Genomic DNA, 17466 nt, shown 5'->3' with positions numbered 1-17466 from the left:
CACAGTGTCTTGGCTTTCCATGCCTGAAATACTCTCATGTGCTTTTTGGCTGGATCCGCATGCCTTAAGGGCTGATTCTGAGGCCAGAGTGCTGTTTAGGACATCCGCCATTCTATGAGTCTGCTGTGTATCTTGCTTCCCATGTTGGATTGTTTTCTCCCTTTTTTATTCTATCAGTTTGTATTAGCAGACACTAGTCTTGTTTATGTGATCCCTTTGGCTCTTAGTCCTATCATTATGGTCAATTGTGAACAGAAATTCATCACTTGGACTAGTGAGATGGCATTGGTACATGCCACCTTGATGGGATTGAATTGGAATCCCCTGGTATGTTTCTAACGCTACTGTTTGGGGCAAGTCAGCTTGAGCATGTCCCGAATTGCACATCTCTTCCCTCTCTTATTCCCACTCTTATATTTAACAGCAATCACTTTTCAGTTAAGTTTCAACACTTAAGAATAACTGTGTATTGATTACAGTATTCAACCAAAAGTATTAAGTAGAACAAACAAAAAAAATACTAAGAAGGATAATGTATTAAGTTGCTCATCAACAGTCAGGGCAAGGGCTGATCAAGTCACTGTTCCATTTGTCTATTTTTGCCTTTATTGCCTGTGTTTCTGTAGTCTTATGTAAAAAACCATTGCTACACCAATATCTTACAGTGCTTCCCCTGTTTTCCTCTAGTAATTTGATGGTTTCAGGTCTTAGATTTAGATCACTGATCCATTGTGAGCTAATTTTTGTAAAGGGTGTAAGTAGGGGTCTTGTTTCATACTTGCATATGCAGAGATCCAATTTTCCTAACACCATTTGTTGAAGAGACTGTCCTTTCTCCAGGGACTGATTTTAGCTCATTTGTCATTTGTTTGTACATGTGTGGGTTAATTTCTTGGGTCTATAGTCTTCCATTGGTCAACATATCTATTCTTGTGCCACTGTTAGCCTGTTTTGATTATAACTGCCCTGTAATATGTCTTGAAACTTGGTATTGTGATGTTTCCTGCTTAAATTTATTGATTAGGATTTCTTTAGCTATTCAGGGTCTCTGGTGATTCCATATGAATTTTAGGGTAATTTTTTCCAGGTCTGAGAAGAACATCTTTGGTATTTGGTATTTTATTAGAATCACATTGAATCTGTAAATTTCTTTGAGTAGTATGGACATTTTAATGATATGCAAATATCTTTAATTCAAGGGTAACTGTTAAAAGTCTTTATAAATTTATATTTAAAACTATCAAATATTTTTGATTATTATTGATATAGTATACACATTTTTAAACTTTTATTTAGTAAATATAAATTTCCAAAGTACAGTTTATGGATTACAATGGCTTCCCCCCGTCCCCATAACTTCCCTCCCACTCACACCCTTCCCATCTCCTGCTCCCTCTCCCATTCCATTCACATCAAGATTCATTTTCAATTATCTTTATATATAGAAGATCAATTTAGTATATATTAAGTAAAGATTTCATCAGTTTGCACCCACACAGAATATAAAGTGTAAAATACTGTTTGAGTACTAGTTATAGCATTACTTCACATTGGACAACACATTAAGGACAGATCCCACATGAGAAGTAAGTACACAGTGACTCCTGTTGTTGACTTAACAAATTGACACTCTTGTTTATGGTGTCAGTAATCTCCCTAGGCTCTATTCATGAGTTTCCAAGGCTATGGAAGCCTTTTGCGTTTGCCGACTTCGATCTTATTTCGACAGGGTCATAGTCAAAGTGGAAGTTCTCTCCTCCCTTCAGAGAAAGGTACCTCCTTCTTTGATGGCCCCATTCTTTCCACTGGGATCTCACTCACAGAGATCTTTCATTTAGGTCTTCTTTTTTTTCCAGAGTGTCTTGGCTTTCCATGCCTAAAATAGATATAGTATACACATTAATAGTTTTACACAGAACAAGAAAGTATAACTGTTGTGATTTTGTCTCTTTTTTATGTATTTGTATGAATACATATAAAATTATATATAATATATAGTTAAAGTAGAATCTAAAATTTTTCTAAAATTATTTTGCCAGCATATGTTATCATGTAGACATATAATAATTGAGTTTTTATTCTTTAAAAAGATGTGTTTACTTATTTGAAAGAGTTACACGCAGAGAGAGAGACAGAGAGACAGAGGGACAGAGAGACAGATCTACCATTTGCTGATTCACTCCCCAAATTGTGGCAACCGGAATCTGGAACTCCATCCAGGCCCCCCACATGGTGGCAGGGGCCCAGGTACTTGGACCATCTTCTGCTGTTTTCCCATGTGCATTAGCAGGGAACTGGATCACAAGTGGAGCAGCCAGGACTTGAACTTTTACCCACATGAGATGCTGGCATCACAGGCAGCAGCTTAATTCCCTGTGCCACATGCCAGTCCCAAGAATAAAATTTTTAAATCTCTATTAGTGGTTAGTTGTCAATGTAAAATTTTGTAGTTAAATTCATAGTTAATTTTATAGTTATAGTACATAATTTTTTTCATGATATTTTCTTTCAATTTGATTCTTTTTGGCTGCCTGTGTTATGGCACAGGGTTAAGCTACTGCCTCCAATGCAGGCATCCTGTATGAGTGCTGGTTCAAGTTGAAGCTGCTCCACTTCTTATCTTGCTCCCTGCTCATGTGCCTAGGAAAGGAGCAGAAGATGGTGCAAGTATTTGGGCCCCTGCTACACATGTGGGAGGCCCAGGTTAGTTCCAGACTCCTGTTGCAAACATTTGTGGAGTGAACTTGTGAATGGAAGATCTCTCTGTGTCTCTTTCTCTCCTTTTATCTCTCTGTAACTCTGCCTTTCAAATAAATAAATAAATCTTTTTTAAAAAGTTAATTCATGGGGCCAGTGTTTGAGGCTGGCTTCCCATATGTGCACCGGTTCGAGTCCCTTCTGCTCCAATGCAGCTTTCTATTAATGGCCAGGGAAAATCAGCAGAAGATGGCCCACATGTTTGGGACCCTGCCACCCACCCATGTTGGAGACTTGGGTGAAGCTCTTGGCTCCTGGCTTCAGCCTGGCTCAGCTTTGGCCTTCACGGCCACTTGGGAAGTGAACCAGCAGATGGAAGATCTCTCTCTCTCTCTCTGAATCTCCCTCTCTCGCTGTAATTCTGACTTTCAAATAAGTAAATGAGTCTTTAAAAAATTAAAAGTTTGATTCTCTTTTATGTGAAATATGTTCACCTTGTTATTATATTTATTTCCACTTCTTGCCTCATTGGGTTGGCTAGTGTTCCTACATAGAAATGTAGGGGCATTGTTGCCTGTTCCTGAATTTAATCAGGAAGCTTCAAGAATGATTTTGGACTTGGATTTTTGTTCATTGTCTTTTTCCTATTAAGTAAGTACCCCTCTATTCTTTGCCTAATTAATTTGTAAAGTCATGAACTGATGCCCAAATACCAAATTATGTTTGTATTATGTGAGATTGTCTTTCTCTTTGTTCTGTTGTCTCCTGACGTGAGGCATATGAAGAAATTCTCTAATGTCTGCACTGTGCTAAATGCAGCTTGGTCATATTGTATTGGCATGTAACATGTCAACTGAGGTTATTTTATAAGGTTAAATGTGATAAGATTCATATTGGAGTTGAATTTGATTTTATCTTAATAATGTAAGAGTGATATGTCATTTGGCCTCTCATTTTCACTTTTTGAGTCTGTAATCCTTTCTTTTCCTGTATAGATTTTCTGTATTTCCCTGTATGTTTGCAGAATGAATGAAGTTGGTGTGACTGGAAATATTTGGTCTTTTGCATGTTTTTTCTGTTTCTTTTTACATTCTGGATTAAGTCTGTCACTCATCAGCTCCTATACACACCATTTTCCAACTAGACGTATGGTCTCTATGGGTCCATTTCAAAATGATTTGTGTACCTACTTGATAACTAAAGCATGTATGTGGGTAGAGAATCCCTGACCATCAGTCTGAGCTGAAGCTCTTTGACACTCGGTGTGATTTGGCTAGACTATCATGAGTAGCCTAAGTGTGACTTGACCCAACGTTATTTTTCTTCCTTGAGTTTCAGCTATGAAGACTGAGTTAGTACTTAAAATAAATAAAACATACTAAGTATGATTGATTTGAGATTACAATATATATAAATAGCAAAGCTCAGTTACCATAAATACTCTTTTCCAGTTATAATTTTTTTATATTTTTATTTTTTAATTAATTAATTAATTTATTTATTTTTTTGACAGGCAGAGTGGACAGTGAGAGAGAGAGAGACAGAGAGAAAGGTCTTCCTTTGCCGTTGGTTCACCCTCCAATGGCCGCCGCGGCCGGCGCACCGTGCTGATCCGATGGCAGGAGCCAGGTACTTATCCTGGTCTCCCATGGGGTGCAGGGCCCAAGTTCCTGGGCCATCCTCCACTGCACTCCCGGGCCACAGCAGAGAGCTGGCCTGGAAGAAGGGCAACCAGGACAGAATCCGGCGCCCTGACTGGGACTAGAACCTGGTGTGCTGGCGCCACAAGGTGGAGGATTAGCCTAGTGAGGTGTGGCGCCGGCCTCCAGTTATAATTTTGTCATTGTTTATTTATGTTTGTTTTTATTCAATGGTTCTGTTGTGTCAACTAATGACGCAATTTGATATCCCTCTCATGGTGCCTGATGCATAACAAGCTTTGGTAAAATAGGTTTAAATATAATTTTTATAAGAGTTTTCATTTCATTATAACAGAACAGGATTTACAGTAACAACAATTTTTGGCCTTGATTTTATTATTTTGTTCTGTATGTTGGACATGTCACTAGTGAAAACTTAGGCGTTTTAAATTTATTCTTTCACTCATCTATTTCATAGCTGCTTTTTGATCATTGGTGGAGAGGGAATATAAAATTCAGTCCTTGGAATATAGCCAGACATATAAGCATTAACTGTAATTATGATAGGGTTAGAATAATGGAATGTGAGTAAAGGCACTGGAGTGGGTTTATTTTATGCACTGCAGAAGAATTTGGGAAAGTTTCAAAGAGAAAATGGACTTTGATCTAAATTCTGAAGAACTAGTAAGGGACAGAGGCAGACATATTGGGAGATAAGAAAGACTTGGCGAGAATTTCTAGGCAGAACAGACATCAGGAAAGTATCATGTCCAAAGCCACCAAATAGACTGGGTGTCACTAGAATAGAGTGAAGGAGGTGGGTTGAGGAAGTAGACAGAAGAAAAGGCCAGGGTAAGTGGTGGGGCTGGGGGTATTGAGATGGATTAGCAAAAAGACTGGTAAAGAACTTCCAACTTCACTTTGTAGACAAAAGGAAAATGCTGAAAGTGTATTTGATGTCATGTCAGAAAATGGAATTGAAGTAAGAGTTAGAGATGCTTGAACCAACTTTTGTTTTCCAATAATCCAGATTAAAGTACCTGAACCAGGACTGGGGCAGCAAGATTGCGAGGTAGGCAGGTAATTCAGAGGTGAAATCAGAGGTCTGGATTCTTACTAATGTAATTGGGCAGACAGAAGACATCATAGATCACTCCAAAATGCAGACCGTGAAAATGGGGTGGATGGTGGTGCTGCATTTGCTAAGTCTCGAAAACAGATGGAGGAGTAGATGTGCTGATTTTGAGAGATCCCATGATAGATTCAGAGTTATCCACTGGGCTCTGACATTTCACCTTGGGGGTTTAAAGGATTAATTTTGTATTGACTTGGGAATTATTAGTTTAAAGGTGAAAAAGTTCTGCAATCACATGACATTCCCTGGGGGATGATAGAGGAGAGGAGAAAGAGAAAATTCAAACACAGTTAAAACACATACACACAAAAATATAAAATAGAAATGAGTAAAAACCTCTAAATATACTAGCAGGAGAAAGCCAACATTTTGATACATGTGTTGTCAGTCATCATCATAAAAATATATACACATACATGTGGTGCATTCTCCAGATAGCTGCACACCAATACAAAGTAAAAAAATCATGTTTGATTGTCTACTTCTTAAATGTGATATTATTTAACAATATCATTGTAATGATATTATAGGATTGTACCATAATTTAGTATTCTAATTCTGGAATTTTTTATTATTGCCAATTTTTAATGAAATTATTATGATATATACTTTATTTTGATTATTTTTGGGTATATATCCATGCTTATTTCCTTAAAATATTTTTAGCTGTAAAACTGAAGCTTAAAACATGTGAAATTCTTAGGGCTTTGATCACTTTGTCAAATAGTACTCCAAACCATGCTTATTTCCTTAAAATATTTTTAGCTGTAAAACTGAAGCTTAAAACATGTGAAATTCTTAGGGCTTTGATCACTTTGTCAAATAGTACTCCAAATATCATCAGTCCAGGTGGGATTCTCAAAAGAAGCACTACATATTTTATAATTTTGAACCTAAGCCAAAAGTTGTCCATGTGAGACATGAAACAGATAACATTATTATTATTATTCAATTTACATTACTTTGGTGTTAGTGAAGTTAAACATTTTACATATTTTCTGAAAATAGAATTCTTTTGTTTTTCTTTTGTTCTGTGGTTTGTTGGGTCAGAACAATCATTTATGTTGCTGTTATTTTTCTTTTCCTTTAGAGACATGTACAAGTTTTTTTAAAATTTTAAGGCCATTAATACTTTATTTTTTATGTCTGATGTACTTATTTCCCAGTTTTTTCCTTGCTTTGTAATTTTGAGAGGAACCCAAAATTTTAAAAGGCATAATACTTTCTATAGTTTTGTAATTTTATTCCCTTAGCTAGAAATTTCAAAATAATTTTAAATAATAGTGAAAATACTTAGAATCACTAGTTTATTGCTTATCTAATTGTGAAATTTGGTTTTTTACAGTTGAGCTTGGTTTCTTTTATTTTTATTTATATGTATCATAAATACAACATTAGGAACATAGTGATTCTTCCCAACATACCTGCCCTCCCACCCACTCTCTCCCCCGCACCGCACTTCCTCCTCCCTCTCCTGTTTAGTCCAAGAAAGAAAAGAAACAAAAAGAAAGAAAAAAAAGAAAGAATGGAATAAAAAAACTAAGAGAATTGTTATGGTTTCATTTGATGTTTTGGGATAATCTATCACATTAATGAGGTATATATCTATTCTTAATGTTTGTTCATTAAAAAGGGCAGAATTTAGTCTTAATGAATGCCTTGCTAGAATCTTGGATTTTTTAAAATTTGGGCAATGATTATATTTAATTGGAGTAGAAGACTAATTTTAATCTATTTTTGCATTTGAGGAATAACTCCTATCATATAAAGAGGAAAGATCCTTTTACTGTTACTTGAATTAAGTTTGGCTGTATGCAGAATTTTGTAAATTTGTGAAAAAGTTTATTCAGCAGTTTTATACACTAAAATTTATACTAAACTCCATCAGCTTCAAGTTCTGACATCTTGTCTCGCTATATACAATGTTGACTTTCATTATGTTTTGACTTTTCTAACATTATTTTCTTATCTCTTGTATACATATTTCTTTTCATCGTAGTCTGTTGTCTTTCTGTGCCTTTCAGTTCTTGTTTTCATACAGGTTTTGGCTTTTGAAATCCTAATGATGTAAACACCATTTTCTTATACTTATTTTCATCATATAGTCATGTACTTAGTTGATTTTGTATATCTTAGATTTATAGAATATTCTCATTAGATTACTCTAGATATTTTATGTTTTTTAATGCTGGGTTGATTATATATCTCTTTTGACTTATTGCACTGTCCAATATTGTAGCCACTAATCACCAGTGTCTATTAAACCTAATGTAGTTAAAATTAAATAAAATTTTTAATTCAGCTCCTCAGTTTTAACACACTCATTTCAAGTTCTGAGTACCCAGATTTGTCAAGTAGAACAGATACCATATGGGTCATCACAGAAAGTTCTATTGAACAGTTCCGATCTAGACCATTTTGTTTAGACACAGTATGTGGCTTATTTTTTTAGCCCTCTCACTAATCATTTGGGTAAGTTATGTTTGTTTTAATAATAATAATAGATGGTGAATTTTTAAAAAGATTTATTTTATTTATTTGAAAGACAGAGTTACAGAGAGAGGTAGAGACCGAGAGAGAGGTCTTCCATCCACTGGTTCACTCCCCAGATGACCGCAATGGCTGGAGCTGCACTGATCCGAAACCAGGAGCCAGGAGCTTCTTCAGGGTCTCCCACGTGGGTACAGTGGCCCAGGGACTTGGGCCATCTTCTACTGCTTTCCCAGGCCACAGCAGAGAGCTGGATTGGAAGAGGAGCAGCAGGAACTACAACTGTCACTCATATGGGATGCCGGCGTTTCAGGCCAGGGCATTAACCCACTGTGCCACAGCGCTGGCCTCAAGATGGTGAATTTTAAAGCCATGTATTCCAGCATTCCCTTTATTCTATGTGTTGTTTGTTGCAAATAATGAAATTATATATTTCTTCATTAATGAGTAAGAAAAAAAGGATCAAAAAATAAATCCACAATTCTATTTGGCTTCTTTGAAAATTTTCTACTAAATAAAATTAAAATGAAAGCTAATATATAGATGAAGTACAAGAATTCACTATGAATGACAGCTACATCTTAGAAAACATTGGTTTCATGTGTTTATCTTAAGTAAATAAAATCCTGAAATGAGAATGGAAATAGAAATGGACGTAGAGATGAAGGGATCAACATTTAAACAAAATGAGATGGGATTATAACAGAAAATAAAGTGACACTGCATAAACCCAAAATGATGATATAGAAGAAAAGCTCGAGATATTCCCACCAAGTGCAAAAAGAAGGAGGATGAAATAAAAAAATTTAAAAGGCTGGAATATGTGAAGAAGTCTGGAAAACGATGAATCAAAGCGAGAATAACTTATCTTCCCATAGATAATATTCAAAAATATAAAGCAATAAGCATCCTTTGAAATGAAAATAGCTGAGCATTTAAAATAAAAATATTAATTAAAGAATCTTGGTGAAATTTTAGAATTTGAAGGGCAGGGAAAGTATCCTATGTAGTTTATGATTCCTTGTTTGTACTTGATGTTTTCTAACAAGAAAGAGTGTAGAAAACAGGTTGAAACACTGGCCTCATATACTAATTTCTCCTGGGAGAAGAGAAGTCACTAAAGGTATTATTAGTTCATGATATCAAGTTCTTTCAAGGAAAGAATGCTAGTTAGGATCTTCAGTCAAGGCTGGTCACAATGGAAATCTGCAGCAAAGGTTGTGTTGAGTGGATATTATAATTGTGTGTAGTTTAATTAATGGAGCTCTAGAGCAAATTTTGTTCCTAGCCCAGATTTGTTGTGACCTCTCTTTTTCTTCCAAGACCATTTTTCAGAAGAATTCTCTTGTGGCCTGACTTAGGATGGGGAAGGGGCGGGAAGGGGGGAGGTGCAATCTTGTGTAATGGTGATGGATCTCGGGTGTTAGAACGATGTTACACAACCCTGCATTTTTATCATTCTAATGACTATTGCTGGACAAGGGAAGCTTACTTCCCTGCCAGATATTTATACAAGCTAATCAGAGGCTTGATACAATACAGATGGTGATAACCTTTTGCCATCCAAAGTTCATGTTGAGTTTTGTTGAGTTTTTCTTTGGCAGCAAAGGGTTTGCCTCATTCAATATTCTAAACCAAAAAATTCTTTCTGAAATGCCTCACAAAGGGTAGCAGATGATGTAAACTATTTCAGGAACACTAAAAAGAAAATCCAGTGCCAGGCTTCTAGCACATTCCACAAGCATTACCACAGATCTCTTTTACTTCTTAAATTTTGGTATGAAAAATGTTTTTATTATGATTTTATTCAAGTACAATGAAGCACAAAGACTAGGGGGTAGGGGATAAATTATTTTCAGTAAATCATTCACCCCTCCTCTCTCTGTAAATAGCATTCCAAACCCAGGTCTTGTGTAATTCTTTGCTTGGACTATGCGTCCTGCTATTCTCCTTGCTATTTTAAGCTTAATATATTGTCTTGTCAACAGATATAAGGGTTCCTGTAAATACTCACCAGATCTCTGCAAAAATAGAAGACAAGTAGAATCATAGCTTACAGTGTTTTGTGTGTAATAAGTAGTAAAGCAAGAAATCTCTTCGAGGTCCTACCCTGGCTGTGAAGGAATGTTATTGACATGAGCTAAGTTTTTTTTAAAAGATTTATTTTATTTATTTGAAAGAGTTACAGAGAGAGGTAGAGACAGAGAGAGAGGTCTTCCATCCACTGGTTCACTCCCCAGATGGCCACAATGGCCAGAGCTGCACCAAAGCCAGGAGCCAGGAGCTTCTTCCAGTCTCCCACATGGGTGCAGGGGCCAAGGACTTGGGCATTCTTCTACTGCTTTCCCAGGCCATAGCAGAGAGCTGGCTCAGAAGAGGAGCAGCTGGGACTAGAACCGGTGCCCATAAGGGATGCCGGTGCTTCAGGCCAGGGCTTTAACCTGCTGTACCACAGCACCAGCCCCATGAGCTAAGTTTAATATCACACAATAGCATTTGTTTGTGTCAGAGGGACAACAAAGGCACAAAAAAGAATGCTTTATCTTTTTCATGTGAAATATATCCATTCACACTCATATTCCTACTACTCACACAAGATCAACTCAAGTAATCGTCTTTAGAGTATCCTAGAATTTATCTATCCAACTCATTCATTCATGCATCAATATTTATGAGGACTCACTCTGTACCAGGCACTATCAAGAATATCATACTGTGGGGCCGGTGCTGTGGTGCAGCGGGTTAATGCCCTGGCCTGAAGTGCCAGCATCCCATATGGGCACCAGTTCAAGACCCGGCTGCTCCACTTCCGATCCAGCTCTCTCCTATGGCCTGGGAAAGCAGTACAAGATGGCCCAAGTGCTTGGGCCCCTGCACCTGCATGGGAGACCTGGAAGAAGCTCCTGGCTCCTAGCTTCAGATCGGCACAGCTCCAGCCGTTGCAGCCATTTGGGGAGTGAACCATTGGATGGAAGATCTCTCTCTCTCTCTCTCTCTCTCTCTCTTTCTGCCTCTCCTCTCTCTATGTAACCTTGACTTTCAAATAAATAAATAAATAAATCTTTTTTTTTAAAAAAAAGGATCCATGTATTGGCACTTTAAGCCAAGGTACTTCAGTATATATAAAAAAAAGAATATCATACTGCAAACAATAAGTTACTTTTTTCTCCCTTCTCCTTCCTTCCATCAAAATGCTGTTTTAGGGTTTTGCTTGCTGTTAAGTGCCATGACCTTGTAGAAGAGACAGTAATCAAAATTACTGCAGGCATCAGGGGATTGTCCATGCAAGCCAGCTCATAGCTTTAGAGAGGGAGCATGGGAAAGTCGATTACCCAGTAACACATGAGGATGATATAAATACATTGTGCTGCCCTTTGAATATGGAAAAGCATAACTGTAAGACAAATTAAATACAGTCTCATTTCATGTCATTCATAGCAGGTTGTTTATTGGTCTTTCTCCTAGAGGTAGTATTGAACAATAACAACAACAAAAAGGTATGTGTATAGTTCTGTCAGTAATTTTTATATATAAATTTTTATATATAATACACACGTGTGTATTATACTTCATTCAATTAAATACATTCCAGTTATTTTTTTACTGATACTCAAATTGCTCTTTATTTGACCAGAGGGAGCTTCAGTTTTGGCTTGGCCTTCATAATCTTTAACAGCTCTCTGTCATGAGAGGAGGGTCCAAGCTCATGTTGTACATTCCTTGCTCCAGACTAGATGTCAGTCATTTCTGCAAGAATCCCTGGTTCCCTTGAGTGAGGGACGGCACTTGGAGACTACGGTCAGGACTTTACAGATGCTGAATTTCCTGGGGGCTGATCCTGTGTGTGTGTGTGTGTGTGTGTGTGAGAGAGAGAGAGAGGGAGAGAGAGAGAGAGAGAGAGAGATGCATGCATGCATGCATGCATGCCAGTCAGTTTATCTTTGGGATTCCTAGAAGTAGAAAGTAGAATTACTTGATCAGATGGTTACACAGAAGAATTTTAGTGAAGAATTTAATAAGCATCTCTGGCTCGCTCGCTCTCTCACTGTCCACTCTGCCTGTCCAAAAAAAAAAAAAAAAGAATTTAATAAGTAGACTCTCAAGCTCAATCAAAAAAGGAATTTTTTATGTTAACCATCAACATATAGAAAGAGTGAAAAGATGATAGGCTTTCCCTAAAACCTGTGAAAACATACTTTAACAAGATAGCAGCCCAAACAGGGTAGCAGATTAATAAATCAATAAAAAAATGGAGAAGTTGTAGCCAGGACAAGAATGGGCCTATCAATAAATGATTTGGGGAAATTATTTGTTCTATTGAATAAAATAAAATCAGTCCTTCCCTCACACAAAAGACCAAAAAATATCTATCTGAATTTAAAAAATAAGAAGTAAATAAAAGTACTAAATTACTACAGACATGTATAGGAGACTATTTTACTAGGCTTCATGGGGAATTTTCTAAGGTAGCATATGGGAAGAGACAGAGATAAAGACAGCGTGGGGTTTTTGCATCATCAGCTGCAGTGTGGAATAATTACTACCCTGCTCCCATCCTTTATTGACAAATATTTATTGTGTGAGTACTGTTTGCGGAACATTGTTCTGTACTCTGCATATTGGGGAACTGCGAAGATACATGCGTTTAAGGAAGTCCCATTTGGGAAGAAGACCAGGCTTCTGTGTAAAGCTGTCCTTGCTCTTAAAAAGCTAGGCCTGTCCCCTCTGCATGCCTGTGAGCTGTGTTGCAAGAGGTTAGATAAGGGGACCTGCTACCTTCCGTCCCTAGCCTTCATCTCTGCTCCCTCTAATATTGGGGATGGCAGAGTTCCAAAAGATGTTCTCTACTGTCCAAGATTTCATCAGGTTGCATCAGGAAGACAAGATATGTATGTAAAGATAAAGTATTTTAACATCTGCAGCTTGAAATTTTCTAAAAAAATGCTCTGTAATATTGAATGTAATTTCCTTTTGAGGCCCCAGTCAACCTGATGACAGAAAGTTCCAAGCAAACTCAAAATCAGAAGTATTGTATGCGCTTTGATTATCAAAACTGAGTTACATTCAGGAATTTTCCACTTCTGTTTCTCCATGTAGTTGAGCCTAAGCTCTGTGGCTTATGCAAAGCTGCAGCAAAAGAGCTATGTTCACCTCTCAGCTCTGACTTTCTGCACTTCCATTCTCTGAAATGTTCAGTTGTGTCGTCAGTGGCTGTGATGGAATGATGGTCCCCACTGGTCATCAGCATGTTTTCTGTTCAGTTTCACCTTCATCCTTGAGCTCTCCTCTTGGGGCTTCCATGATCTCTTCATATTAATATTGCTCAAGAAAGACACATCTCTATGTGGCTTTGGACTCACATGGTCCATGAGGTCACCTACTAGTACACCCTTACTGTTGTAAGACCGTTAATATGGTAGGAGTCTTTTACAAAATGGAGAGGCAGAGAAAGAGAGACAAGAGAGCTCCTGTCTGCTGGTTTACTTTTCAAACACCTACAATGGCCAAGACTGGCTGAGCTGGGGCCAGCGCTCTGGCATAGCAGTTAAACAAACCTGCCGCCTGTGGTGCCGGCATCCCATATATGTGCTGGTTCAAATCCTAGCTGTTCCACTTCCGATCCAGGTCCCTGCTGATGTGCCTGGGAGAGTGGTGGAAGATGGCCCAAGTCCTTGGGCCCCTGCACCCACATGGGAGACCTGGCTCCTGGCTTTGGATCGGCCCATCTCTGGCCATTTGGAGAGTGAACTAGCAGATGGAAGATCTCTCCCTCTCTTTCTACCTCTGCCTCTCTTTAACTCTGCCTTTCAAATAAATAAAAATAAATATTTAAGAAAAAGAAGGAAAAGGCCGGCGCCGTGGCTCAATAGGCTAATCCTCCACCTTGCGGCGCCGGCACACCGGGTTCTAGTCCCGGTCGGGGCGCCGGATTCTGTCCCGGTTGCCCCTCTTCCAGGCCAGCTCTCTGCTATGGCCAGGGAGTGCAGTGGAGGATGGCCCAGGTGCTTGGGCCCTGCACCCCATGGGAGACCAGGAAAAGCACCTGGATCCTGGCTCCTGCCATCGGATCAGCGCGGTGCGCCGGCTGCAGCGGCGGCCATTGGAGGGTGAACCAACGGCAAAGGAAGACCTTTCTCTCTCTGTCTCTCTCTCTCACTGTCCACTCTGCCTGTCAAAAAAAAAAAAAAAAAAAAAAAAAAAAGAAAAAGAAGGAAAAAGATTGGGATGAGCTGAAGTTGGGGACAGCTCAATCGAGATTGCCCATGTGGGTGGCAGGGACCCAATTATTTGAGCTATCATTTTGCTGCCTCCATCAGCAGGAAGCTATAATCAGGAGACAGCGGAAGCAACTGAAACTAAGTACTGTGGTGTGGAGCATGAGTGTCGGAACTGGCATCTTAGCTGCTATGGTAAAGGGCCATCCCTGGAAGAGTCTTAGTGTTGCATTGACTTTCTCTCCTGTGCCTCTGCCAGAGTGAGGAAGACTCATCACATCCTGTCTCCTTTAACACCCATATATTGTGTTTCAGAGTCTCTTATTGTGACCAAGGGCATGTCTGTGGAACTTGCCTCTATTCCCAAAATCCAAATGGAAGAAGGCCTATGGATCCCTCTCCCTAAAGAGATGTGTGTCACTCATCTCTTTTGTGACTGAGTGGAGGTGTGGAGCGTCTCACAGCTATACCCAAACTCTTGTTCTCTCCCTCTTCCTCTCCTCAGAGGTTCTTTTCCTGCCTGGAGCATGGAAAAATCTCACACTTACCAATCATTCATCCCAAAGTTCCTGTCCGTCATCAAGAGGGAAGCTTTCTAAACTTAAAGAGCCAGGAATTTTGAGACTGTTCATTGGGCCACTTTTTTATGTATTTGGGGAACATCTTGGTTAGCATTTACATGATATTCTGCTACACAGTCAGCCCTTCATTCCTGTCTTCAGCGTGGTCCCATCTGCACTATATTCCTTCATGTCACGTGGCTTCTGAGAAAGACTGGATTTCCAGATATTCTCTAGAGTCCTTTTTACTTTAATTTCCTTTAAATTCAAGTTTAACAGCTTCAGCTTTAGCTTGCAAATACTAACAACATTTATATAAGGATTATTGAGTTATAATTAATATCAGTTGATTACTTACTAATAGAGTTTGCTTTCTATAAGCACAAATCTTATAATCTGAGATAATCTGGATCTTATAATGAGTCTACTCCCTAAAGTGAATTGAGTCAGATTTATTTTTAAAGCCATCATATTGCCTTTTCATTTTAACAAAATATGACACAGTTGTCACTCTTCCAGCCTACTTTCTGAAAAACATGGAATGTTTCTTGAATTATTGGATTCCTTATAAGAATTTGCCAGAAAATATGGATCCCTTATAAGAATTTTCCAGAAAATACATCCTGGTTCTTCTTTACCTATTCTACCCATTTCTAATGAAAAACAACAATAGCAAATATTATGATGCTAGATTTGCCACAGAAGTGCTGGTGCCTTTTCAGGTTGTTGTTGAAAAACATCATTAGAAGTAAATAGAATGACTTTTTAAAGTTTTCATTTTTTCTTCTATCTGTAGGGATACACTAGCATATCATATTTTTAAAACAGAATTCACTTGTACTACAATAATAAATCCCAAGTGTCAGATTTAGTGAATCAATATTTTCTCATGAAGATTGGACTCCACTAAAATCATCAGATTTTGTGCTAATACTGGGTGGTCTGAAAAACATGAAAAATTGAATCAAGTCTACATTTTTGGAGAAGCAGTGGAAAAACAAATATATAACGCAGGTCAGCCATTACCAACTCTGGGAAAGATAAATCCTGCTGTGTTCCAGTTAGGTGTTTACTGTATGACCATGTGGTGGTTTGAACAGATTGACAGACATAGAGCCTCATAGATAGACAGATAGTAGATACTCTTGAAAGTAGATACGTAAGACTCAGATTTGTTCCATATTTTGAGATCCTCAGAATGAATAAAATAGAATTTGAGGCAATTTGTGGTGCAGCAATTAAGATTCCTTATAAGAATTTGCCAGAAAACACATCCTGGTTCTTCTTTACCTTTTCTACCCATTTCTAATGGGTATACCTTGAGATACCTGCATCCCATATGAGAGCATCTGATATCAAAGTCCAGTTCTATTCCTGATTCCAGTTTCCTGCTAATTCACACCCTGGGAGGCAGCAGTGATGGCTCAAATAGTTGGGTCCCTGACACACGCATGGGAAACTAGACTAAGTTCATAGTTCTTATCTTCTGGCTCAGCCCTGGATGTTGCGGGAATTTGAGGAGTGAACCAGCTGATGGGAGTTTTCCCTGTTTCTGACTCTGTATCTCTGTTTCTTTGTTTCTCTCTCTCTCTCTGACTCTGTCTGTCTCTCTCCATCTATCTATGTATGCCTTTCAAATAAATAAAATAATTTAATGATGAGTGAAATTATTAATTAAAAACTCACTCCATTAATATTTGTTACCCTTCATTAGCAAGCTTCATATTGATACGATGACGATGACACCAACAATGACAATGGATTTTAAATGCAGTTGAGGCTTCTTGTGGTTTAGTGAGAAGACTTTCGCAGGCTCTCTGATGTGCCTGTTTCTGTTTTACTTTCACTAATCAGTGCTCCTTTTCCCATTCCTGTAGAATGCTACTGATCTCATGAGTTCTCTCTTACACAAGAAGAGAAGCACGTAGTAGGACAATACAACACAAACTCACTCTGACTTTCCTTATTTCTTCACAGCAAATTCTTCGCCATTCTAGAGAAAACTCAACAAAAGTTATATTTCTCATTACTGATGGATATTCCAATGGAGGAGATCCCAGACCCATTGCAGCATCACTGCGAGATTTTGGAGTGGAGATCTTCACTTTTGGCATATGGCAAGGGAATATTCGAGAACTCAATGACATGGCTTCCACCCCAAAGGAGGAGCACTGTTACCTGCTCCACAGTTTTGAAGAATTTGAGGCTTTAGCTCGTCGGGCACTTCATGAAGGTAACAGAAACCTATTGACATAACAAAGATACCTTTCAATGGTGTCTCCTCTCCTTCACTGCTTGAAACCCACTGATGAGTAGCGTCAGACTCTCACAACGTCTTCGTTGAGCATGATACCCACATGTCTTCAGTATCATAAAATTTGCTGAACCTCATAGAGATGACATTCTGACCTTGCACTGAGAGTATTTGTTTTGTCTTGCTTCTTAACTGTTGTGATGTGTTTTCACTAAAATATCCATATGCACCCACCTAGAACCGTGAGAATCATGGAATGAATTTAGGTGTGTTTGGAGACCACACACAGAGTGGGAAGCTTTGACTTAGATCTCATTTACAGTTGTCTGCATAGATGAGATAAACATTCAGAAACATGCAAAGTGAATCCAAGCAGAATGTTTCCAAAAATGCACAAGAAGATATAGGGGCAATAAATACGTAACACACCCTTCTTGACCTAACAATTTGAAGATAAATAGGCTTATAAAGAAGC

General features: G+C 38.3%; 1 protein-coding gene across 1 annotated transcript in view; it reads left to right on the top strand.

The window, feature by feature from the left end:
• The window catches only part of SVEP1 (sushi, von Willebrand factor type A, EGF and pentraxin domain containing 1), a 212757-nt gene that overhangs the window by 28034 nt on the left and 167257 nt on the right, over positions 1–17466 (top strand). The window contains exon 2 of the mRNA XM_002708072.5: positions 16715–16970. Within this exon, the coding sequence (XP_002708118.3) occupies positions 16715–16970 (256 nt within the window). The remainder of the gene's footprint in view (positions 1–16714; positions 16971–17466) is intronic.

The sequence above is a fragment of the Oryctolagus cuniculus genome, chromosome 1, assembly GCF_964237555.1.
Source record: "Oryctolagus cuniculus chromosome 1, mOryCun1.1, whole genome shotgun sequence".
NCBI lineage: Eukaryota > Metazoa > Chordata > Mammalia > Lagomorpha > Leporidae > Oryctolagus > Oryctolagus cuniculus.
The sequence above is the reverse complement of the archived record's forward strand: the minus strand, read 5'-3'. Positions and strand labels throughout refer to the sequence as shown.